The 26,759-nt window shown below is 37.0% G+C and overlaps 1 protein-coding gene and 1 long non-coding RNA gene across 2 annotated transcripts; one reads left to right on the plus strand and one right to left on the minus strand.

Moving 5' to 3' along the window:
• Nucleotides 1-1,965: 1,965 nt before the first annotated feature.
• LOC110674427 lies at nt 1,966-2,611 on the minus strand. Its single transcript, XR_002498854.1, has 3 exons — nt 2,424-2,611; nt 2,259-2,364; nt 1,966-2,191 (listed from the first exon to the last, which is right to left on the minus strand). It is a non-coding gene; the product is annotated as an uncharacterized LOC110674427 (long non-coding RNA).
• A 13,571-nt stretch (nt 2,612-16,182) lies between these two features.
• On the plus strand, nt 16,183-26,277 carry LOC5570754 (transcription factor grauzone). The gene is made up of 3 exons (XM_001659289.2): nt 16,183-16,725; nt 16,800-18,220; nt 25,797-26,277. The coding sequence occupies exons 1-3, from the start codon at nt 16,615-16,617 to the stop codon at nt 26,185-26,187; spliced, it is 1,923 nt and encodes a 640-aa protein (XP_001659339.1). The 5' UTR covers nt 16,183-16,614; the 3' UTR covers nt 26,188-26,277.
• The last annotated feature ends 482 nt before the right edge of the window (nt 26,278-26,759 follow it).

Here is a 26,759-nt window from a genome sequence, read left to right on the forward strand (position 1 = left end):
TGACCATTTTTAGCGTTATGAAATTTATGAATGAACCCTAACCATTCAAAAACACCGATTTCTCCGAACAAAATTTTTCGTTTACAATTTGTCAAGCGACCGATATATTATCCATTTATTTTTAAATTCACTGTAAACCAAACAGTGATGAAATAGTTAACCTATAAGATTTACTTGAATTTAATAATGTATGAGGAATAATTTATTTAAGGTCCGTTATTGTTTCTCAACCATATACTATTCTGTTCAGATGCTTTCATACAATAAGAGAAAAATACAAATGCGTTTATTATTTAAATACAGTCACCCCACGCAGTTAAATCACTCACAATTTATGAATCAGCTGACTTCAAAAGACAAAATTATTATCAATCTTGTCACAAAACATCACAGATATATTTATACTGATAAGAAACTTCGCTCTAGGCACAATTTGTCGGTTTCCTTCTTGTGAACGGTAATGAGCCGTAACAGCATTTAGCAGCTACCATCGTCAGCATCTTGGGATGAAGCTATTTAGAGGTGGATAAGTCTTTTCATCCTGAAAGAAACGAAAGAAACAAATGTTTGCTACGTTATTTACGTTATTCCTTTTTATTCAGAAAAGTTGCGCAAACACTTACCGGATGACGATTATCCTTGACCATCTGATGGGGCGACCGCTCTTGGTTCGATGAAAACGGCCGGTTGTTTTGAGCCAGAGTGAATTCTCGCGGAACATTACTAAAGGACCTATGTACAAATGAGAGATTCTCTCCTCTCTCGTTCTCTTTCGATTATAACAGTGGAACACTAAAGATTTTGGGAAGTTTTCACTATAGATCGAAAGTCAATTTCCTTGACTAGCGTTTCATACAAAAAACGCAACAGAAGAGATTAATGTGACTCAGTTATTAATGAAAGAGAAAGTAAACAAAGAGAGCCTCTCAATGTTAGATAGGTCCTTTAGTAATGTTACGCGAGAATTACGTTGTGAACTCTCCTAAAGCCGCTGGAGGTCGAAAGATTTCCTGCAATCTGGATACGGGCTTTTCGGGATACCGGCTTCTCTGAATATTGGCTTCTTGCATTTTTTTTTCTGCAACAGTTTTTTTTCACTTTCGGTATCAGAAAGTAAACAAGACACACTTGAACGAAAACTTGCACACTTAAAAAAATTAACACAGAGGCTGTAGAACTTTTGCAAAGCACACCAAGAATAAAAAAAAGAAAAATGGCTTCAAATTTTTAAACAACTTAATTGATTAAAGTGAAATATTTAAAAACATATATTGTTCTCAGGTCATCTGTTTTAGTTCAAATATCTGAATTATAATAAAGGCTCTGTAAAAACTACACATTTGTACACAGCAGGGTGTAATTATTTGAAAGTGTCGAAAAAGATGAAATTGTGTGAGCATGTTGCTCACAAATACCAACCCGTGTAACTGTTTGCCAAACTGTTGCATTAAAGTATTGTATAGTGAAATCACAGACAAACAGACGTCCCGCATAATCAAGAACTATATTCGTACTGTATCCCATACTGTGCACAACAATTTGCAACAATATATCAATAATTTCGTTAAACATCAAATATAACAATAAACCGACACCACCGAAAACGGTTTTTACAATTTGGTGAACAGTAACCGGGAAAATCACAATATGGGGAATAGGCGGTTAAGTTATGTAACCATTTAAAAACGTCGATTTCTCCGAACAAAATTTTTCGTTTACAGTTTGCCAAATGATGGATATATTGTCCACTCTTCCACACAAATCACTGTATTGGAAATAGCTATGGAATAGTTGACCTATATGATTGGAATGCAAACGGGTAATGTATGTGTAATTATTGAAATATGGTTTGTTACGGTATTTGAACCGTATGCGGTACTGTACTTAAATGTTTATATTATAAGAATGATTTTCGAACAAATTGAATAAGAAATAATTTCAACAAGTTTAACCTTTTTTTCTGTATTTCATTATGTTATATTATTTATAAACACAAAACTTGAGCTTAAATCAGAATTTTCATTATCCGTCCTGCTCGTTCCCGTTGAGCATTCCGAAGCTCGAAAATTACAAAAAATCGTCGGTCGTCTATTGGCCCTCCCGGAATGAGTAAGCAAGGATCGGGATTATATCTTAGATGGTGTTCTGGTGATGCTGCTGCCGGGGTACAAGTCCGTCGGTGTAACAGGAACTGCAACATAAAAGGATAGCCAGTTTTACCATTCAAATTAACAATATCAATTCTAAATTTTACTTACGATGTTTCTACGGACGTGGTTTGAAATCGTTTTTGATGCGTATTTTTCTTGTGGCCCAAACGGTAGCCGGGTCTTCAATTCTCCTTTTGTTGAACGGTTCGTTGAACTGAAAAAGAAAAACGTAATCAATAACGCTGCATTCATGACTTACGTTCACCAACTTACCTGTTTCCTCAAGCCGTAGGCCGCACAATGTCCCATCGCTGTTTTTCTGCATCCTTGAAGGAAAAAACGGAACAAACTTTTCGCGACCGAGGTTCTGGTTGTTGTTTTTTTCACGGTCTCGAAAGAGGCACAGAAAAATGCACGCTAAAAAATAATATACTCAGTGATCAAAAACTTACGCACAATCATCGAAAAAAAAAAATTTGTTTTCTCGTATTATATTAATAAATTATGATTAACACAGTTATGCAAATGTCGTCGTGTATAAAGTGCATCTTTTCTAAAAATGAAAGTATTGTTGTTATTTCACTTACTGCCACCTATATTTTTTAAAGCGTGTATCGGCGACCGTTCGCCAAACTGTTGCAATGAAGTCTTATATAGTAAAATGCACATACATGAGTTGTTACTCATATAAAAGAACAAAACATGCCTATATAGTTCAACAATATCTACACATTATAGTGTTACGTCACTGTTTAGGATAGTTTACTTTAACAATTTTTAACAGTTCCTATCTTAAGGCTTCATATTGTTCAATGAAATAGCAACTGCTTGTGATACACTTACCATAACAGTTTAAAGAAACTTACTGTTTGAAATGTGCAGCAAATTGTATTTTTCTATGCGGGGTAACACTTAGAACAAATCTCGATCAAAATCATAGTCACGAGGACATGTACGCCCAATGCTAAAACTAGTTCGTTAGGCCGACAGGCCAACAGATGGCGGTAGTGTGTAAACGTCAAACGCGAACAAAAACGATGCGAGTGCTGCAGGTGGTGGATTGGCCACCTACCATATTTTTTAATCGACCGTTAAAAAGGTGGTCGATGCACAATGATGAGAGTGTGACGTCTGTTTGTCTGTGGTGAAATGTTCATGTGTTTGTGTGTTTAGAAAATTTTAAAATGTACCATTTGGCTGAATGTAAGGCTACATTACTACCATTTCTAAAAAAACGATTTTCGTATTGTTCAACTACATTTGAACACTAAAATATTTTGTCACTGTTTGGCAAGGTTACTGATACTCGCCTCGTGCGACTCGAAATCGCTTGCCGCTTATGAACGCGTTCGGAAAAACGAGAGCAAAGCATTATTCCCGAATGAATGAACCGATAGCATCGTCGGGAGGCTTGTGAGAGCCTTCGGCGGGGAGAGTGTTTGCGCATTTTGCCACTCAGTCTGGCTCGATTCTAACAACTCTTCGGGGAATGTTGCGATCGGGGAAGAGTGCAAGCAGCAATGAAAGCTCACTGCGAGTGTTGACTACGCTCGCCGCGAGTCGTAGGATCTTGGAAAGAAAAATTGTTGCTGCCGTGGAATGAAGGATAGCGCGTTGCGCACGTTGCGTGTGGGTAGAAATGCTGGTTTGTGATTAAACGTGCGGGATTACGCCTAGTCGGATTTAGTGTCTTCACCGCACTTGTTCAACATGAGATGACAAATAAGTACGGTGAGGAAACCAAACCGATGCGATCCCGCAATTTTATCAACTCCGCACGCTATGTCTAAACCGTTCGATTATAAAAATCGAACGTACATCGGTTTTTTTTCTCACTAGAGCACAGTGTTTGGGTTGTAATTTCATAATCAAAAGGTTTTAAAATATTCCACTGGTGGTTTTTTTATTCACTTTTTAGTGATTTTTCATGCTAAACCCCATGGAAATCCCGTTTTTAGACGCTTTTCAGCCCATACAAAATGAATGGAAACAACTTTACCGATAGAATATTTTGAAACCTTCCTATCGTGAAAAAATAGACCAAATACTGATCTCTAGCGAGAAAAAATTCGATGTACATTAGATTTTTATAATCGTCTGACTCAGACATAGCGTGCTCCGCACTCTATAATATTATAATGTTAGCCTCTAAAACTCCAATTTGTTCAACAGGTTCTGCTAAACAAATGTCTGAATTTAATCAGTGCACAGCACACCGTTTCAAAGAGGTAGCGGAGAGAAGTCAGCATTATGTTAAACCAGTATGAGGCATACTGAGTCCTACTTTTCACATCAATCTTTTATTAGTCACACATCGGATTATTTTCTCGCTAGAGATCAATATATGGGCCATATTTTCATAATCGGAAGAAAACAAAAATTCTATCGGTGAAATGCGTCAAAATGGGTATTTCCTTGATTATTAGTATGAAAAATGATTAAATAGGGGGTAGGAGGGGGTACCAGTGTGAACCATGCACCCAGAGGCGCGTCCACGTTCGAAGCCATGGGTAGGACAAACGTTGGCAAATATTTTGTGGACAGTGAAGTTAAGAAAAATTTTAGCGCTTGAAATTGAAGTTCACTTTATTCGATGAGGCTCAAACGCTAAGGGGTGTAAGTGACTTTTTGCTCGGTTCTGAGTTGAATGGAAAAATTGTACTGTTTCCATGCGTTCTAGCGACATTTCATCAGAAATATATTCATGTATTTGCCCATATGATCAGATAATACTCTTGAAATGTTTAAAAGAGTTCATTTAGTGATTATTTTCCAAGGAATTTCTCTACGAATTTTCCTAGGGAATTTCTTCAATAACAGGATACTTCAAGTATACCTCAAGAATGCCAATTTTCCCAAGGAGTACCACAGAAATGGAATTTCTCCAAAGATAATTTCATATATCATCTGAATTTCAACATTTGAGACATTTTTCAAGAAAGTCCTAACTTTTTAAAGATTTTATCCAGCGACTTATTCATCGATTTCCCTGGGATCCCCAAGATTCCCGATCAAAACATCTTCTAAAATTCAATAAATTACTTCTCCAGAAATTTCTAGGGATTTTCTTTAATATTCTAAACTAGGCTTTATATACCCTCATCAATTGCTCCAGAGATTCCGTCAAAAATTTCTACAAAAATTCCTCCAGTGATTTTTTCAGATTTTCTCAAGAAGGTTTTACATTTTTTAAAAGATTTCTTGAAGGAATGTCTTCATGGAAATGCCTAGGATTTTTTCTGGAAAATAAATCCGAGAGGTATTTCTGTGGAAAATACTAGAATAACCTCTGAAGACTTGTGTAAGTTTTTCTTAACAAATATCTCACAGGTTTTTTTTCTAAAAATATTGGACAAAATCTCCATAAAAATTTGTTTAGGAATTATCGGAGGAATTATTGGGAGAAATTGCTGTAGTGTAAACTGGCGAGAAAATTTGAATAATCTGCATGGAATTTTTTTTTCTTTTTTTTTTTTGTAAAATGGCATGAGTATTTGGATGAAATGCTGGAAAATTCCCAGAAGAAACAAATAGATTTGTTCAAAAGACCCATCTAGGAATTTTGGAAATTCGGGAGGATGACATGACATGAACAGGCGGAAATATTCTCGCAGGGCTTCTTGAAAAAAATCCTTAAGCTATATTTTCAAACACTCTTCAATAAACTTTCTCGCAAAATATACTGTAGAAATCATTGGAACATCTCTTAGAGTAACTACTGGTGAATTCGTTTGAATGATTAGTAAAACAATATCCGGACGAAATTCTAGAAAATTTGGAAATAATCAATGAAATAGCTTTGGAGTACTCATGGATTTCCTGGAGCAAATTCTTGTAAGCATCCTTTGAAAAATCGCTGGAATAATTTGTTGGAGAATAGGTTAGAGAAATATCTAGAACAATTACTGGAGACATCCTTGTAAGGGACCCTGAATTCTGATAAGATCGCTATGAAAATTTCTAAAGCATTATTTTATTTTTTGTTTGTTAAATCATGGGTAGGACAATTACCCTTTGGCTGTCCTACCCAGGCGTTTTTGTGCGTAGGACATGTCCTACCTGTCCTACCCACTTCCCGCGCCACTGCATGCACCGTAGCAACCTCGATAGCAATCATGATGACTCTTTCTTGACCAGCGTTTTTGAGACTCCTACACTGCACTATGGCATTTGTTACAAATTTCAATTTCAATTTCTATTATATTTCCTCCCTTATTGTTTGATCATTTTACACTCAGGATAAACAGTAGCGCAGCCAGGATTTTATTGCAAGGCCGTGTTATTGGAAGATTGAAAAGGACAGCAAGTTTTGTGGAATATATCTCTCTTCACATAAAGTCGTTTGACATACGACTATTTGGCATAAGGTCGTTTGGCATAATGGTCGTTTTTCATAATGAGTTATTAAGGTGAAACTCCGTTGAATCCACAAATTGTAATGTAAATGTAGTGGTAGGCACAACTTTATTCTCTTGTTTCCGGGTAGTAGTGAAATTTAAATCAAATGTACATCGTTGCCAGCAATTGATGTTCATTTTATATATGTGATTGGCGTTTATTTTCAATTCGCTTTCAAACTGCTGGATGTATTACATACCTTCCAACGACACTGACAACACTGCAACAACGAAAGCGATCAAAAATTAGAAAAATAAAAAAAGTGAAATATTCTAACATCGTGATTGTTTTGACCACGGTTTTGTTAAGTTTTAAGTTATATCTACCAGAAATTATCTAGTACGTGTTCTTAAATATACAATAAGTGAAAGTAAATCCTGCTGAACGGACTACCTTTAGCAGAAACTAGGAAATTTAGTGAAAAATGTCCTTCGTTTGCCAGTGGATTAGTGTAAACAAGCACCGAAATAGTCGTCGTGTGTGTTGAAAATGACAATGGAATGAAAATGAAAAGGTGATATAGTTATTACAGTGTTTTAGCAATTTGGCTGTAATTAATCACTGGTAAGTTGGTAATATGAGAAAAAGAGAAAACCGCTGGATGAATGTGCCTGTATGCGTCAGGAAACCATCTTCCATGCCATGTCAGGGATTCTTTACTATATGTCCTTAAATCACCACCAGATCAAAACATAATATTTAACTTATTTAAAAATTATTTGATCGGTGTTCAGACAGACTGGACAAAGTGTTTTTCAAAGGTTTCAGGAAAACATACCCCAGGCAAGTGAAATATCTAAATATTTGCATCGTTTTCAGTGATAATGGAACTTACTTATTTGATGACACATATTTATCGAAAGATAAATGCACTATAAATGCAAAATTTTATAAAAGCTTTGACGGTCAGGATTTTTCCGTATCGTTTTTATTTATTTTTTGCTTTCTAGCCTTGAAAGAAATTATAGACCAACAATATTAAAAAGATGAAAATTAACAACAAAGCTTAACTAGGTATTTTACAACAAAGAACAGTCTGTGTTTGACAAAAGGCAAAATATATAATTTAAACAGTAAAAGACGGACCGCCAAAAATATTGCAACATAAAGAAACTTAAAACATCGAATGTGATGTTTAAAACCATTGGAGTAGCTGAAGTTATCGGTTTCTTTCATTTAGTTTGTTTTGCTAATAAACTGGACAGGTAAATTTGTCACCATTATTTCAAAAGGAAGTTAAATAAAGACCACAATTTATTCATAATGCATTGGGAAATCCAACAATCGACTGTGCTTCGAGTGATTATCCAAAGAGAAAATCGGTTAAGTCTTTTCGATCACTACAGTTACGATATACGAATACAATACTGAATGTGATAAAAGAAGGAATGTGTATAATTAAAATATTTAACAAAATCCGACCATAATGTTTGCAGCATAACAGCTCGAGAGAACAATTCATGTTTGTTTGAAATAAAAAAAATCAGATTAAAACCTTCCATAGCTATAATTACGAGGACAGTTTACACGTAGATAAATAGTTTACCTAAATTTTGATTTTACGTTACCCAAAATTAAGTATATCGATGATACTTAAACCTAAAATTCTCTTTCTTCCGATAGGGATACTTTGGCCCAGTAAGCCAAATTTGAGCAAAACAAACTTTTTTCAAGCTTGGGTTGTAAAAACTCAATTTTGCGGTAAATTAACACAAAATTGAGAATATTTTTCTAATGGAATTAAAGGCTACCTAGTTGGGACCTTGGAAAGTTAGCCAAAACTGAGTAATTGGGATCAACTACGGAATTGCGTTGAAACAACCCAACATTGAGTTGAGTCCTATCTCCGTGCATACTAAATAAGCCGAAGCATACCTTAAATAATTTTAAAGAATAGGATTGTGAGATGAGGTATCTTTTTTGTACCAATTCATACCAAAATAAGCCTGAAATCGTCAGTGGAGTTCAAGAGAAACGTGGAAATGAATTCCACATAAAAAAAACTGTTTTTTTAGACTCTTTACGCCAAACGACTATTACGAAAAATGACCTTTATTCCAATATACTTCATGACATATGGCCTTATGCCAAACGACATCAGGCTAAATGACTTACCACCCATTTTGAGAATGTACTTTATATCTAGGGAATACAGTAAACCGAGCCGTTTCGATCTTGGCAAGAAAAACGGCGGTAACGAATGTAATGTATGTAATTCGATGGTATCGGTTGTTCAAATCAATATAAGTTGGCGTGAGAGGCGTGTGTTCTAACCACTATATCAGGTCCGTCCCCTTACCACCCCACATTGTCACTTCACTGCTATAAGTGTATAAAGAAACCAATTTTTGTGGAACTGTTGCTGAATAAAAATTTTCAAAACGGAAACGAATTCACCTGGCGTTTTATTTCCCGGCCCTTCTATCTTCAAGGTATAACAAAATTTACCATGAAATGTGTTGTTCTGTGATAAAAATTTCATCCCAATTTTCTACTAACAAATTTACAGCATATCATACAGACATCATTTGGTTGACTTCTTATTTAACGCCTCAAACCTATAACCATTCGAACGACCAGCCGCATCGCAGTGAACGCTCGTCGCGAGTGGTAAATTGCACTCCTGACAAACGGAACTCTTCCATAAGGAGTCATCGGGTAGATCGGTCATAGTAAAAATCATGCAATAACGAGCAGCACGCTGAGTGACGCATGTTCGGTTCGCCAACGGCGGTAACTCAAAGAGCAGCGGGAGAATGTGAAAGATGCAAAAAACAGAATGATGGTTTCCCTTTCGCGAGAGAGAAGCTCTTGCGTACGAAAAGAGAACTGCTACCTTGTAGTACTTCTCCATCTCCGACGATGGAGCAACACAGCGATTTTCGCTTCGTTGTGATGATACGCAACCTTGCTGTTTGGTATGGATTACTCAAAATGTGTTTTATTGTTAAAAGTTATAGGTTTCGCATTGTTCGACATCGAAGCAACTGTTCGTGATACATTGACATTAACAGTTAAAAGAGATATACTGTTTTGAACGTAAGGCAAACTGTGACTTTCTATGCGGGAGAGACAGCAAATATGTTTACTACTGATTTCGAATCAGAGTTTATTTGTTTGATTGTTTGTTCGTTTTCGGTAGTATGTTTTACCCACTGTTTACAGCAGTACTGTTTTGCTGTGTTCGAGAAATATCCACGTTGTTTCAGAAACTATTGAGTGTTTAGTGTGAATTTCGGTGTTGTGTATACTGCCGTGAATCGCAAGTCAGTCCCATCTGTAAAAAGTAGGCATTGAGAAAATGAAGTATGAAGTTTCCAAACTCGTTTTTCATACGAATATTCAAAAAATTCCAGAGGACTGTAACATGTTCCAATCTCAATGAAACTCTCACAATTTGCTCTTTACTAAGATATCTTTCTGAGAAAAATATCAAGATAATAAAAACACGGTTCATTTTAGTGTTACACGGTGCGGAAATCTATAGTGGAACTGATATGCGATTACTTTTCATTATGAGACAATTTGACTTGCTGTTTTTTCCTACTTTTTCCGAACAAATTTCTTTATCTCATTAGGGCAGCTGAAAGAGTATTGTAATATATGTTGAAAACTGAACCAAAGACAAATTAAAGACCTTCATGTCCCTTGCAAATGCCCAAAATTGTATGGCTCATAAGGTAATCTAGAATGCCGTGAAAAATGTACTGCGATGTGTCAAACTTGGGTACCTTTTGCACTACCGAGGGACCGAATGCAGTACTAGAAGTGGTACCCAATCTGAGCCCGAGTGCGACGGACCTGACTGAACTCAACTCATTTTTGACGAAAATGCAGATGGGACTGACTTGCGATTCACGGCAGTATAGTTCATCTAAAAGGGGGAGAACTGTGGAGACCACCCTATCGGGTTATGCTGGTTGCTGGCTCAGCCATAGTATTATCATAATGCATATATGCATCCGATAGAAATCAAGACCAACACTTATTTAAAATTATTGGTTTCTCGGGCCACGATCGTCGCAGCTAATATGTGAATAGTGCGTTGTTTTCATAAACATCGTAAGAATGCAGCGCCACACTAAAAAACTGATTTCAAAAGGCGGCGAGTTGAAGCGCGGCGCGATCCGGTTTAGTGGCGGCGTGACAATAGAAAGAAATAAATCTATTCAGTTTATTACTGACTACGAATGCGCGCGTACCGTTTTTTATACTCGGTCATATCGCACACCGTCTATTGTGTACTCCGTATGCGTGCATATCTGGCCGGTCTCTACCGTTGAGTCCGGTCATAACATTACTTACTTGAAAATACCTGAAGGTCGTAGACACAAAGAGTCAATTTGGACAAATTGAGATGTAAAATTGTGCAAAATAATAGAACCATTCTGGTGGGCTTCGATCCCACGACTCCCAATACGCTAGACTGGGCGCGTTAACCAACTACGCCACAGAACGGGTAACGATTCTGCAGCGCAATCGGCCAAGCTGAAGTCAAAGTCCGTCATGACCCCATTTTCTCCTTCACAACCCTACACCTACTTCGGCTCTCTGAGATGCCCAATTCTACTCTCCTAAACTCAGAAACACGGCTAGTCACAGAATGACTTAATTTTAGTAATTTATGACTATTTTATAACTGCCTCTCTTTCATTCTGCAGGGAATTTTATTTCTATTTGTCAAAGCTTTGCGATGCTTCAACACAGGCGAAACAACATTTAGTGTAGAAATTCACAGCAGAATGAAAGAGAGGCAGATAGAAAATAGTCATTAATGCATAAACTTTAGTAATTTTGTGACTATTTTTATTTCTGAGTGTAAGCGTGCCTACGAACAACAGTGAGAGATTTTATTTTTAGCGTCGCACTGTTGCCTTGTTTGTACCACACTACTCATAAGCCAGATAAGCCAACGTTGGCTCAATTAGATTGTTAGTATAGGTCCGGTTTTCGACGTGGTCGTATCTCGTCACATTTACGATAGAGAGACCGCCGCTCAATTTTACTCAACTAGGGTTGTCATATCTAATACGGCTTAACCAGTGTTTTTGAAAATACCTGAAGGTCGTAGACACAAAAGTCAATTTAGACAAATTACTTACTTGATGTGATGTCAGTATCCGGTACGAACATGTAATTAAGCCACTGTAAGTTTTTGAAAACATGGATATTCACACTTCTAAAAAAATCAAGATGCGAAACAGTTTTAGAAAGATTTGCGAACTAGGCGAAACTGACAAAATGTACACAATTCAAGAAAATATAGCGTTGAAATAGGGTCCTAAAGCCATGTACCAATTTTAGTGCCAAACGCTTAAGTTTAGGCTAAAAACACATGTTTACTCAATTTTTTAATGTTTTTCGTTTGTTTAAGTCAAAAAAACATTTTTTTAGATTTTGTCACATTCCTTGGCTTAAACTTAAATTTTGGGTGTATTTTGCTTTCCGTGTCCCTTCCAAAATGTCAGACAGGAACAACCCCGGTGTTAAAACTGAAAGCCCTGTGGTGTTTTTGTCGATTAAGAGAACGTCAAACATGATCACAAGTGTCAAGGTTCATTTATGGTCCCAATTTTTGAAATAAAGTTTAAATATGATATAGCCGTTATTTGAGTGGGAAAAAATGCTAAAATAGTTACAGTAACATGCTCTTTCGTGTCATTAAATAAAAACAAGATTTCATTGAACATTTTAGGACCCAATTGTAACTTGATTGTCTATTCACACTGCACTATCGATTTTCAAAGCTAAACGATCACTCCGGAATCTGGTGGCTAGTAGAAGAACCTTCAAAAAAGAGGTTGGGTTGAGAACGCACCGTGTGCAGCATAGGAAGAAGCACACAATTTACACTTTTTCCCGGAATAGTTATTTTGTAGACGATCAGAGAGCATTGAAAAACATAATAAACTTGTTTTCTAACGAAAATGTACAGATCCAGTCAGTGCTCGTGTACGATTAGTGGGATAAAATTGGAAAATTGGTGTTTGGCAAAATAGGTTAAAAACTTCCGGATTCTTTGTTCGTGGTTAAGGGGGATCCATCATTGATTTCGGAATTTTGAAAAGCAGTTTTTTCGTTCAAAATCAAGAATGTTTACAGGACAATGTGTTCACTGTATTCTATTCTCCAACCGAAACACAGTGAACACATTTTCATCGAATACTTTTCAGTTTTGAACAGAAAAACTGCTATTGAAGTTTCGATGATGACGATGATTACGATGACGGAGCGTTGATCGTTAAATTTGTATCGAAAGATTAATGGTTCCAAATGATTATGCCAATGGAAAATAGTTCAATAATCGATTGATTATTAACCAATTTTTGGGTTGAAAAATTGAATTTTGGACGTAAACAAACATTTTCAGTGACATTTCTTTCATTATTCCCCAGCGACCTCTATGATGGTGGCGCATTAAGTATATTTGCCTACACGCTAAGAAAATAAAATACTAGATAAGTTATATACCATTCTAAAACCATATTTGATCTATTCACTCATTGGAAAGAATTAAAAAGCAATATGCATTGCTAGTATAAACGGTAATTATATATGAGCATGCTTATAACGAACATAAGCCTTTCGAATAATAAAAAATAATAATTCAACAAATCTGATAAACAATGTTTTTATCCTGAAAAAAAAAACCAAACCAAAACAAACTAAATCTAAAGAAAACAATGTTTTTGTTCAAAAATACGTTTTAATCACTTTCATAAGTTGCCTCATGTCGTGTCGCTCGTCGTTATTTTTCTGAATTGGGTCCTAAAATTTTTAATTAAATCTTGTTTTTATTTAATAACACGAAAGAGCATGCTACTCTAACTACTTTAGCAATTTTTCCCGCTCAAATAATGGCTATATCATGTTTGAACTTTAATTTAAAAATTTGGTTCATAAATGAACCTTGACACTTTTGATCATGTTTGACGTTCGCTTAGTCGACAAAAACACCACAGGGGTTTTAGTTCGACCACTGGGGTTGTTCCTATTTGACATTTCGTAAGGGACACGGAAAACAAAATACACCCAAAATTTGAGTTTAAGCCAAAGGATGTGACAAAATCTAAAAAAATGTTTTTTGGGCTTAAACCAACGGAAAACATTAGAAAATTGAGTAAACATGTGTTTTTGGCCTAAACTTAAGCGTTTGGCACTAAAATTGGGACAGGGCTTTAGGACCCTATTCATAACCACGGCAATGAAACGGTGAGAAGCCGCCGCAACTTTTTGGACTTCTTCTTCTTCTTTCTGGCGTAACGTCCCAACTGGGACAAAGCCTGCTTCTCAGCTTAGTGTTCTTACGAGCACTTCCACAGTTATTAACTGAGAGCTTTCTTTGCCAATTGGGTCCTAAAATGTTTAATGAATTCTTGTTTTTATTTAATAATACGAAAGAGCATGTTTTTGAAACTACTTTAGCATTTTTTCTAACTCAAATAACGGCTATAACATTTTTAAACTTCAATTTTAAAAATGATTCCAAATATGAACCTTGACGCTTGTGATCAAGTTTGACATTCACAGTTTCGACAAAAATGCCACAGGGCATATAGTTTTAACACTGGGGTTGTTCCTATCTGACATTTCAGCAGGGACACGGAAAACAAAATATACCCAAAATTTGAGTTTAAACCAAAAGGTGGGACAAAATCTCAAAAATCATGAAAAAATGTTTTTTGGACTTAAACAAATGAAAATCATTTAAAAATTGAGTAAACATGTGTTTTTGCCCTAAACTTAAGCGTTTGATACTAAAATTGGGACAGGGCTTTAGGACCCAATTGACCATTTTTACATTTGGATATCGTGTGGCAGGTACGATGATACTCTATGCCCTGGGAGTCGAGAAAATTTCCAACCCGAAAAGATCCTCGACCGGTGGGATTCGAACCCACGACCCTCAGCTTGGTCTTGCTGAATAGCTGCGCGTTTACCGCTACGGCTATCTGGGCCCCACTCAACTTTCTCAACTTTTTGGACTTGTTGGCGCTTAATTGACCCCAGCAAAATGAAATAATTCCGGTCCATTTACATCCACTGCTTAGTTCTTCCCAAGGATCTGCCAGCTGAGAAGATCTTGTTATTTCGTTTCCAGCGCTGCACTGAACTCCAAATCCAACGGCCGGAAGTTTTGGATAGGATTCTAAATAAACAAAAATACTGCGATAAGTGCAATCGCGGAACCGCTGAATACAGAAAAAAAACTTACCGAGAGTGACACGTTCAGGCTGATACGGCATCTTTCATGATATGTTTTATGAATCCGTGAAAACCAACATTATTTTTGTAATTCACAATCACTTGGCTCGAAAACATGAGGACTTGCTAAAACAAAATGTCTGAATCGCTGATTGCTGATTTGGCAAAGTCTCAAGAATAAATTCGGGTATCCAAAAAGCTCAGGTAATAATAAATTCTCAAAATGACTACGAATGTATAAAACATATTATCGCAAAGTATATTGTTTATTCAATGCAATGATTAAAAGTAAATTAAGTTAAAAATATAATATATATTATGCTAACAAGAGTTTTCCATTTTCTCCGTGTAGGGTTTGTTCATAAATTTCATAACGCTAAAAATAGCCATTTTTGACACCCACCCACCCCCTCGTAACACTTTTTCTATGACTATTTTATAAATTTTGTATGAGCCGTAACATCACGAGGACATCCACCCACCCCCTTGAGCGTTATAAAATTTTTAATGAAATCTTGTTTTTATTTAATAACACGAAAAAGCATGTTACTGTGACTACTTTAGCAATTTTTCACGCTCAAATAATGGCTACACGCAAACAAATTTTGTTGTATAATCTACCGAATCCATGGTAGGATTAAGAACTGCGCCAACGATTTTCAACCGACTACAAAAATCTGTTAAATTTACTATAATCTGGTGAAAATCACTGAGCAGTGCAGTAAATTTGACAATGTCCATAGTAGCATCCACAACAAAGCATTGTATTTCAATCCGTGACACCCACCGTACAACACAGTGTGGTCAAAAGTATGATGTTAAACTTCTCAAATCTAGAATGTTTTTAGTCAAAAATACTACAACTCTTGTTAAATCAACAGAAGAAATTTTCTTGTGTAGTGATGTTGACTATGTTTTGGTAGAGTTAACAGATTAATGTAGTCGATTGAAAATCGTTGGTGCAGTTCTTAATTCTACCATGGATTCGGTAGATTATACAACAAAATTTGTCTGCGTGTATATCATGTTTAAACTTGAATTTAAAAATTTGGGCCATAAATGAACCTTGACACTTTTGATCATGTTCGACGTTCGCTTAGTCGACAAAAACACCACAGGGGTTTTAGTTCGACCACTGGGGTTGTTCCTATCTGACATTTCGTAAGGGACACGGAAAACAAAATACACCCAAAATTTGAGTTTAAGCCAAAGGATGTGACAAAATCTAAAAAAAAGTTTTTTGTGCTTAAACCAAGAATATTGAGTAAACATGTGTTTTTGGCCTAAAGCGTTTGGCACTAAAATTGGGACAGGGCTTTAGGACCCTATTGCAAAATGTTTCAAATAAATATTCCGGGAAACATCTTTCGGGAAAATGATATTCGGGGAAGTTCACCGCAAAACCGTTTTGACGCGATGTGGGGTATTTAGAGGTGCGGGCGAACATCAAATCAGTATTTGTGATAACATCAGTTTTGAAGTGGTAGTTGTGCAATGCCAACTTCGGCGAGCCGAAAGTTCACGAAGCAGCCGAAGATGACGTCACGTTGAGGAAACTGCGAACAAAATTTTTCGCAGCCTTGTCGTCACCATCAGCTGATCGTTTGTTTACATCTTTTTCGTGACTAATACAAGCAAACACATACTAAGAGCCGGACCTGTTATATATGACATTGGTTTTGACGTCCGAATTCAAACTGTCAAACTCAGGCTGAGTTACTCGCAGCTTATTGTTGTTTGCGTTTCATTTGATTGTGATCATTTTTTTCCTGGATTTGCAGGAAATTTCTACATTATTTCTCGTGAATTATGACTCAAATGTGAACCTAGAGTATTAGTTCCGAAGCACCACAACGTAAAAATGCCGCCTATCTGCCTAACGTGTACGCGAGGCACTGCGCCCAACGAGTCGATTCCGATCGGCAGTTCCGGAGCTGCTCACAGTGCACTGGCCAAACATTTCTGGTTCAACGTAAGATAACTCAGAAATCCATCGTAATTCATGTAGATAGGTAGTTAACTAAATGCCCCGCTTTATTTTCGCAGGAGGATGAAAGCAGCAACGCCGTCCTTTGCCAGTTATGCTGGGGGAAAATCGACGAGTTTCATCAGTTTTACTGCGAAATTGAAAAGATCCATTCCCAGGGGAGTGGTCATCCCATTCAAATGTTGGAAATCAAACAGGAACAAGAGGTGGTCGAAAGTTTGAGCGCGGAGATTAAGAATGAGAGTGAGGAAGTGGAGGATAAAGGGACGAAAGAGAGTAAGGTTGAAGAAATGGATGATGAGGTAACAAAAGACGAGAACAGTGAGGAATCCGACAGGGATTGTCCCAGTGATAAGGACAATGAATCCGAACAGGAAAAGGTCGTTAGGAAGAAATCGGTTCGCAAGAAGCCCACCACCCTGAGGGCGGATATACTGGCCAAGGTCGATAAGTACGCAGCGAAGCACGTTACTCTGGAGTGCAGCTTCTGCGCGGTCAAGTTCCCCACATTTGACCGCCTGCAGACGCACTCCAAGAAGGCCCACAAGAAGCAGACAACCGTCCTGTGCTGCGGGAAGAAATTCTGCCAACGGGGTAGATTTTACGACCACATTCAGGTGCACCTGAACCCGAACCAGTTCCAGTGCGACCAGTGTGACAAACGCTGTCCCAGTTCGGAGGCCTTGAAGAGTCACGTGGACATCAAACATGCTGCCGAGAAGACGTTCCAGTGCGAATCGTGTCCCAAGAAATTCGCCCTGAAGAGCTTGGTAGTGGCTCACCGGAAGCGGTGCCATTCTGAGGCTCAAAATGACTCGGCCAGCAACGACATTGAGGAAGGTGACGAAACGGATGCCGATGAGGCGAAGAAAGCGATCAAAGACGAAGCCTTCATCCTGGCCAACATAAGCCTGGAATGTCACGTGTGCAGTGTAAAGCACAGCTCCTATCAGGACTTCCTTAAGCATTCTCAGGCGGCTCACGGTGTACACGCGGCTGTCTACTGCTGCGGTCACAAGTTCACCCGGAAGCCTCGGATAATCGACCACATCCTGTACCACCAGGATCCCTCCCAGTTCCGGTGCGACATCTGTCCGAAGCAGTTCAAGCACAGCCTGGCTTTCAGCAGACACATGGGGATGCGCCACGTCCAGGAGGAGGCCAAAACGTTCCAGTGCAGCATGTGTCCGAAAGCGTTCTCGCGGAAGCAGTTTTTGCACGTGCACGAAAAGTACCACCGCAAGATGAGCGAGAAGAACTTCCAGTGCGCACATTGCGATAAATTCTATGCGTTCGAGTCGATGCTGAAGCAACACGAACGGCTGGTCCATACCAAGGAGTGTCACTTTGTGTGCCACATTTGCGCCCGGGGCTTTCAGGCGTTGTCTTCGTACTCGTCGCATTTGGCGTCCCACGATGAGGAGGCGAAGAAGGACAAGCCACCGGAGGAGCGATTGCAGTGCAGTGTTTGCAGTATATGGTAGGTTCCCTGAATTAGTTTGCTAGAGGGCAGATTCTGTTAAACTTAAGTCGCTTCACAGTTATGAATCAATTGAGGGTCATTTTTCAGATGAAACAATAATGCCGTACACGACGGATCATCGGACACTCGATTCATTTTTGAATTGATTCAATTTGATTCGATCCAATTTTGAAAACTTTTTGATTCCATTGAGACACGATTTCAATACCATTACAATTCTATTATTTCTATTCAATTGCTCGATTTCGGATTTATCAATTTTGGAACGACTTCGATTCACTACCGTAAAACGGGGCGAATAGAAAAAGTGGGGCGAATAGAAACAAAGCGACCTTCAGTTAAAAATGTGAATATTTTGTAATGATAACCTTTAAAAACCTACTGAAATACTTTTTTTCCATTAGTTGAATAGCAACAGAGTACCGCTAGACTATTATCAAATTAAAAATTTTGCCACATTTCTCATTAAAAAATTGAGAAGAAAATATTTAAATCTCAATCATTTTTGATAGCTTGAAACATCCGCCATTTTTGCTGATTTCAAAAATGATCGAAAATTGAATTTAATTTTAAAAATTTTATATTTTTTCTTCATTAAGTAAATACATGTTGATATTTCTTCTAGATGTACTTAAAAATGTGATTATTTTTCCATTAAAATGAAAAAAAGTATTGATATTTACTGAACAGTGTTTCTATTCGCCCCATTGCGGGGTGAATAGAAACATACAACATTTTCATAAATCTTTGTACGATATCATTTTTATTTTTTAACAGCAATTGGGGTCTTAGCAAAGGAAGATGCGACCCATATTTAAGGCTAATAAAATTGGTTTTTATCCGCACGGTTTAAGTTGTACACATTCAAACATGTCGGAAAGTGTTTCTATTCGCCCCATTTTACGGTATCTTTCGATTTCGCTATGTTTCTTGATTTCCTTTTAATTCGATTTGATTCAAATTTGATTTTATTTTAATTCGATTTCAATCATATTTCTATGTAATTTCGATTAGATTTCAATGTTTAATCGATTTAGATTAGATTCTGATACAATTTCTATTTTGATTTCCATTAGGATTCCATTAACCCTCTAATACCCAACCCCACCTTTAGACGGGGTACCTTTTGGAATTTCGTGTATTTTTTCTTAGTTTGGAAATCAAAATGATTTTATTTTTGGATTAAACCTTGAGCCATTTAACGCATATTAGGAGTGTTTTATACGAATTTTGAAACATTTTCATTTTTTTGAAAAATGTTAGAAAAAATGTATTACCTTATAAATGCCTACAAATGCCTGGATCTAATTTAACGTGTACATTTTATATTTTTCTACAATCAATCTATAGAAGAGTGCATGGTGACGTCACGATAAATTCTCCTTCTTTGTCCCTCTTTCATCACGCTCAATTGACTGTCCTGCTCTTTGACATTCACTGCTGGAATTGTTTAGATTTTTTTATATGGAGTTGACATTCACTGCTGGAATTGTTGACATTTTTTTTATATGGAGTTTCGAGGTTAGGTCAGGCGTGCAACGATCTATCACAGAAGAAGAGCCTAGTTTAAATGAAATAATTTCAAATCGATTTTTCCGTTAGTTACACGAAATGAAAAAAAAATATTTTCAATAATAATGCAAATTTTTATTATTGTCAAACACCGATAAAATCTCTAACACCCAATAGAGGGTTAAATTCAATGTCAATCTTTTTTTTTTCGATAGTGCTGGCTGTACTCTGAATAGTGTTCAAAGCTTTAAATTGGATTTAAGATAAGAAAGAGAACATAATCCTACTGTTGCGATCTGTCTCAGAAGGTTACGGTAATAGGTGGGAAAAGTTGTTTTACACACTTCACTATTCACTTGCAGGCATTGCAAAATTCGCTCTAATCTTATTTTGAAGCACGATCAAAGCAAGCGAGGGGAAACATCCCATCTGTTGCGGTTCATGATCGGCAATGTATCGCATGCTGTAACAAGTCTGATGAATACGAGCAGTGAACGGGAGCCCCAAAGAGAGCGATTATAAAATCCATTTTTCTCGCTTGTTTACCGTTGGGGATAGGTGTTTTACGGATGATTAAAGCAAATCCCAACGTTTCAAGCCGTGATTTGGCTAAAAAGATTGGCATGTCGCAGAGCTACGTCCAGAATGCAAAGAAGAGAGCTGGACTACATACATACAAGGTACAGAACTTCCCAAACCGCGATGAGCGGTAACAATCTACGGCTTATACTCGGACACGGAAGCTCTACAAGAAGATGGACGACGAAACGTATATAAAAGCAGATTTTAAGCAAATTCCGGGGTTGGAGGTTTTCACCGGCAAGAGCAAATTCGATGTGGACGACAAATTTAAGAAGAAGAAAATGTCGAAGTTCGCTTCCAAATATCTCATTTGGCAGGCCATCTGCTCTTGCGGACTGAGGAGTGAGCCTTTCGTAACAAAGGGCACAGTAAATGGCGAGATCTACAAATCTGAGTGCCTCGAGAAGCGCCTTTTGCTGTTCTTGCAGCAGCACGACGAAGCTCCGTTATTTTGGCCAGATTTGGCATCATGCCACTATTCTAAAAGTGTCCTGGAGTGGTATGAGGCCAATTCTGTCCATTTTGTTCCAAAGGATATGAATCCGCCAAACTGTCCGGAGCTGCGCCCGGTGGAGCAGTACTGGACAATAATGAAGCAGGAATTTTGGAAGAGCAATAAGACAGTCAAAGACGAGAAGGACATGTTAAGAAAATGTAAAAAAAACTGAGAAACTGGTACCGGATGACACTGTAAATATATGCATAAAACTACCCTAAAATTTTGGTTTGATTCTAAACATTATAAGAAAATTGTCATGACATTTTCGGTGTCGCAATAATTTCGTGTTCGCCCTTTACGAGTGAGATTGTAATGCATAATTTCAAACCAGTTGACAAAAATTTTGGAGACATTCAAAAGGTATAAACAAATACGAAATAAGTTTTTTTTTCGCGGCCCACCAGAGATAATCATTACCTGGGGCCGCGACCCAAAGTTTGGGAAACTATGGTATAGGATGTTCGGGGTTTGCTAATCATGCCAGTGAAGTAAAACCAGAGCTGTGAAAAGTTCTGAAATTCACACTACAGTAGGCAAGCGTAGCAAATCACAGTCAGCGGAGCCAGTGAAACTCATTCGTATCGCTGCTGTAGGTAAATGCCTTGAAAATAGCAAAACACCCGTTGCTAAGGGCAACTCAAAACTACTGTAGAAAAATGTTCTATTTCCCGCTGCATTTCCCGCATTTACGGCCTTCAATGACACTACTGATTCAGAAAATTCACGTACCCAACATAGGCTACTTGATGAGATTCACAATATCAAACTACTGTATTAGAAGAGCCACGTGATTTTCGAAAAACTCAAGCTTACTACTATTACCATTCCCAGCTCTGAGTAAAACACTTACCTCCAATAAAAAACAAGCTATAAAAATGGATTTTATCATCGCTTTCTTTTTGGGGCTCGCTTTCAAAGCTGCTATTTATCAATTGAGAACGAATTCCACAATGCCTGTTATTAAGATATCATTGCTAGCACCGTCACTATCACTAATTTCATAATGACGAATGTAGCTTCACCGGTTTTCCAAATTTTTTGACCATGTTAAAAATTGGAGCTTGCATCAGAGTTGCAAATTATGTTTCAATTTTATTTTATACAATTTTTCTGGTCTTTTTTTTAACAGGCTGCCTGGTCCATTTCTCGTCGTATTTGAACCAAGATTTGAGCTGTTCCAAATGTGGTTTAACACACGTTTGTTTACCAGTTCGGATTTTCCCCTCAGACAGCCACCATCTGTGGTTTCTAATCATTTGAGGCAAGTTAAAAAAGGAACATTAAATATTCAATCGCTGCTGTTTTTATTTTTTAAATAATGTTTACTCCTATGGGAAGCTTGATAGTCTATGAAGTGAAATTTGAGAGTGATTTAAGAAGCAAGGCGGGATAGTAATTCTCCAGCAATTCATTCAGAGACACCTCCAGGAATCATCAGGTTATACTTTAAGAATTTCTACAGGAATTCGTCCAAGGATTCCACCACGAATTTCTACGGGAATACATCTGAAGATTCCTCAACAAAGTCCTCCTACAGAAATCGCCAGGAGCTCTTCCAGGAATTTTACCGTAGTTCCTCTGATGTGTCTAACAAGAATTCCTCCGAAGATTTCGTTCAGGAATTGCTCCAGGGATTCCCTCTAGGAATCCCTTCGGGTATGTATTTTCTTCAGAAATTTCTCCGTGGATTTCGTCCTAAACTTCCTCCGGGGAATTGCTCCAGGAATTCTTCTTCCTGGCCTGTGATCGTGGCCAGTGCCATTAAATTCAATGTCAAATTTAATTTTAATTCAATTCGAGTTTGATACAAATCCATTCAATTTGTTTTTGCTATGCTAACTTGCTTTTACGTTTTAGGTAATCATTTTCTTATATTTGGAAGTTTTGATTTTTGATTTTATTTGTGAACATCCCTATTTTTTTGGTTCTAGCGATTTATGACAATTAAAAAATATTAGTTATAATAATAATTTAAAAAACTATGAAAATTTTCATTTTTTTAAACTTATTCTATTAGCCTATGATTTACGACAAATATTTTATTACTAAATAGTTTTGCAGTGAATTTCCACGTGTTTCTTTCGCAAAAGAAAAGCTATATCATCCAGTTTTTTTTTCATATTATTTAAAAATTGAATCGAAACTTTAACCGAATTTGTTTCTAAATTGTATCGAAAATAAATTTATAACAAATCAAATCAAAATCAAATTGAAAATAAATTTAATGTGAATCAAATCAGAATCAAAATTTAATCAGAATATGAATTAAAATCAAATAGAAACCAAAACAAAATCTTATTTCATTCAGATTCCTGATTTATAGAATCCTGATTTATACGAAACTGAATCGCAATTGAATCAATACCGAATAATATTCGAAACCGAATTTGTTTTATTCAAAAATCATTTTGGTTCGACTTTGTATCGATGTCATTTCAATGTCGATCTGATTTGGACCAAAAATGAATCGAAATCAAAACAACATCGAATCAAAATCAAATAGAAATTTAATAAAATCGTAATTGAAACAAATCGCAATCAAATCAAAATTGAATCGAGACAGATGGAAATAGAATTGAGTCTAATTCGAATCGATACCGACTCGAAGTCGAGTCAAAATTGAATTGAAAACTAATCAAAGTTAAATAAAAATAAGAATGTATCGATTTGAAACCAAACGACATTCACATGAACTGATGAAATAAGTCAAAGTCGAATCGAAAAAAAAAACAAAGTAACTTCCATACGGTTTTGAGAAAGTTAATTAAGAAGAATCAAAATCTGTCTTCTAAAACTGTTTTAAAATAAATCCCCTTACTAACATTTTTTTACCGTGTACATTGCTTAAATGTAGCATGCAATCAGCTCGCGTTAAAACACTGAGTAGTTCCTATCGTTTCATACAAAAAATGTATGACAAAACGATAAGCCGTTTCATTCAGTTACTCAAGGCGTTTTTGTACCAGTGTAAAATCGACTTAGGTACACTCAAAATAATCCAAACGTCAAAGCTACGTGGAAACATACGTAGTTTTTTCCATCCTACTTTTCACGTAGCATTTACGTGAATCGTAGGTAGTCAGGAATGAACAAATGAACTCCCATTCTGTCGCAGTACAGAACTCGGAAAGTAGGTACCTGTTTTTTTACGTAGGGCCTGCGGATAGATGCGATACAAGATACCAGTGTTTTATTTCACATTCATCCGTTGTCCGGTGAAAATTACCTTCGACAGGAAAACTTAACGGAATGAATATGTTATGCCGCTTACGTATTTTTTCACGTAGCATCGACGTATGGATTACTTTGAGTCTGGGAGGGAGAAACCAATACAAAATTTATGTACGTCATAGTGAGCCGGGATTTCGCTGTCACGAACTGTCACTGTGAGCCCAGATCTCAAACATTGGACTAACATGGAAAAAGCGCGTAATTGATTAAAACACATTTTCGCATTTCATCAAAAGTGACGAAAATCGAATGAAAATCAATTCATGCACACAATGCAAGTAATGTCACGTGAGCACCTTTCAATCTGATTGAATATAAAGCATTGAAAAAACGCATCGTTTTACTTTTTCCAATGAAAATAAATATTTAGTGCATAGAAAACTGTGGCCCTTTTTTCATGTTTGTCAGGAAAGATCGAAAGTACACAACAAAAGAAAACTAGTGATTTTCACCAAGCCTGCCTTGATTGTTGTTGGCAAGCTGGAGTTATCTTGCAGTTCAAACAAACGTTGTTCTATATTTCGTGTGTAGTATCTGTGCCTCCCTCCCAGCTTTGAGTGTAGTGTTTTGTTTTAATTTGTTTAAGTCACTTTGTCTCTCCATACAGCGGAGCGACGAAAATAATGATTAGTTTGCGATAGTTTAAAATCTTACTTTCGCCGTTTTATAAATCCTAAAATTAAATGTTTTAAAAGGGAAAAATTGAGTTGGCTTAGAGCGGAACGTGTAGAATTTCGTCTGCAATATACGTAGGATTGATAAATTAAGTTTGTTAACTTTTCTGAGGTTTCGATTAAAAATCAAATTGAAATTAAATAAATTCTAAATTGCATCGAAATTGTAACGAATAAATTGCTACATAATCGAGAATTGAATCGAAATTGATTCAATTGAATAAAAATCAAATCGAAATTAAATCAAAATTGAAACGAAATCAAAACGAAAATTAATCAAAATCGAATTAAAAACTGAGCAGAATTGAAACAAAATTAAATCTAAATAAAAATTTATCGAATCAATATTGAACAAAATGAAATAAAAATAGATTCAAAACTGAGACGAGAACGAATCGAAATCGATTGGCACCTTAATTGAATCGACATCGAAATCGAAATAAACGCAAAATTGAAACGAAAATAAATCAATCGAAATTGAAACGAAATTAATTCAGAATTAGAATCGGTTCGGAATTCGATGCAATTCGATTCAAATTTGATTGGTTTTGATTACCATTCTACTTCATGTCTATGCTTTCTCGATTCCGTTTCGATTTTGGATGGCTCAATTTCGATTTGATTTCAGTTTGATGTCGAATTGATTTTGATTCCGAGCAATGTCGATTTCCAGTCGATCCGATTCCGAAATATATATATTCGATGCCAATTATGTTTCGAGTCGAAAAATAATCAGAATCCAATTAAAAATTCAAACGAAATTGAACCGTATTCGATTGAAAATTTCGAATTTAAATTCAATATAAATTAAAACGAATCTAAATCGAAGTCGATTAAAAATTGAAATCGAATCGAAAAAAAAAGAGTCGAATCAAAACAAATTAAATTGCATTTCAATCGAAACTGAATGAAAACAAATTGAAATTGAATCTAAATCGAATCAAGACTGAAAAGAACTTGAATCAAAATCAAACCAAAACTGAATCAGCATCAAATAAAAATGGGATCGATATCAAATCGAGATCGAGGGAAGCGAAATCGCCGTGCAACTGATGAAATTTTCCTCCTTCCCCAGGGTCTACAAGCAAAACTACCGGAAGCACGTGCTGCTCCACTCCGGTACCCAAACGTGCGACATCTGCGGCCAGGAGTGCAAAAACGTGATGGCCCTGCGGTACCACAAGGCCCAACACCGGCGCGGAGACTGCAGCTGTTCCGTGTGCGGCAAAACCTTCAAGCGCAAGTTCTCGCTCAAGGAGCACATGGCGTCGCACACCGGGGAAACGCTCTACCAGTGCGATTTCTGCGACCGGACGTTCAACTCGTCGGCAAATCGGGCGTCTCATAGGAAGAAGAGACACCCCAAGGAGTGGCTGGAGGACAAGCTGCGAAAGAATCCGAACCTGCTGAAGGATGGGCAACTGACGGCGGCGGCGGGGGAGCAAGATGGGGATAGTTTTATGTAGGGAGGTTGGCGAAAGTAAGGCCGCAGAGGTATTTAATTTAACCGGAATAAATTACACAATCGTGATTACAAGTGTACGATACTCTGAGAACTCTTGTAGACATTTTACTGATTTCGTATCACAAGCCGTACTATTTGGAACTACTTCGGAAGTTAGATCAGCAGGACTAATAGCAGGTCTCTTTTTAGAGTCTAGATCATTATTTCAAAAGAAGTTTCTAAATTTTCTATATTTTTAATGGAAGGTACCTTCTTTTTTTTTCGGCATTACGTCTTCCCCGGACAGAGCCTGCTTCTCAGCTTAGTGTTCTTATGAGCACTTCCACAGTTATTAACTGAAAGCTTTCTTTGCCCAAGATGCAATTTTCGCATTGGTATTTCGTGTGGCAGGTACGATTATACTCTATGCCCAGGGAAGTCCAGGAAATTTCTATTACGAAAAAGTTCAGTTCAGTCATTCGTCGGAGGTAGACGTGTTTTTTAAGTGCTCCGTAATTATTTTTATTTATTTTTTTTATTGACAAACATCGCGCGCGACCGGCAAAAATGCAGTGTAGTGTGAAAACCTGTAAT

The sequence above is a fragment of the Aedes aegypti genome, chromosome 1 (genome assembly GCF_002204515.2).
Source record: "Aedes aegypti strain LVP_AGWG chromosome 1, AaegL5.0 Primary Assembly, whole genome shotgun sequence".
Taxonomy (NCBI): Eukaryota; Metazoa; Arthropoda; class Insecta; order Diptera; family Culicidae; genus Aedes; species Aedes aegypti.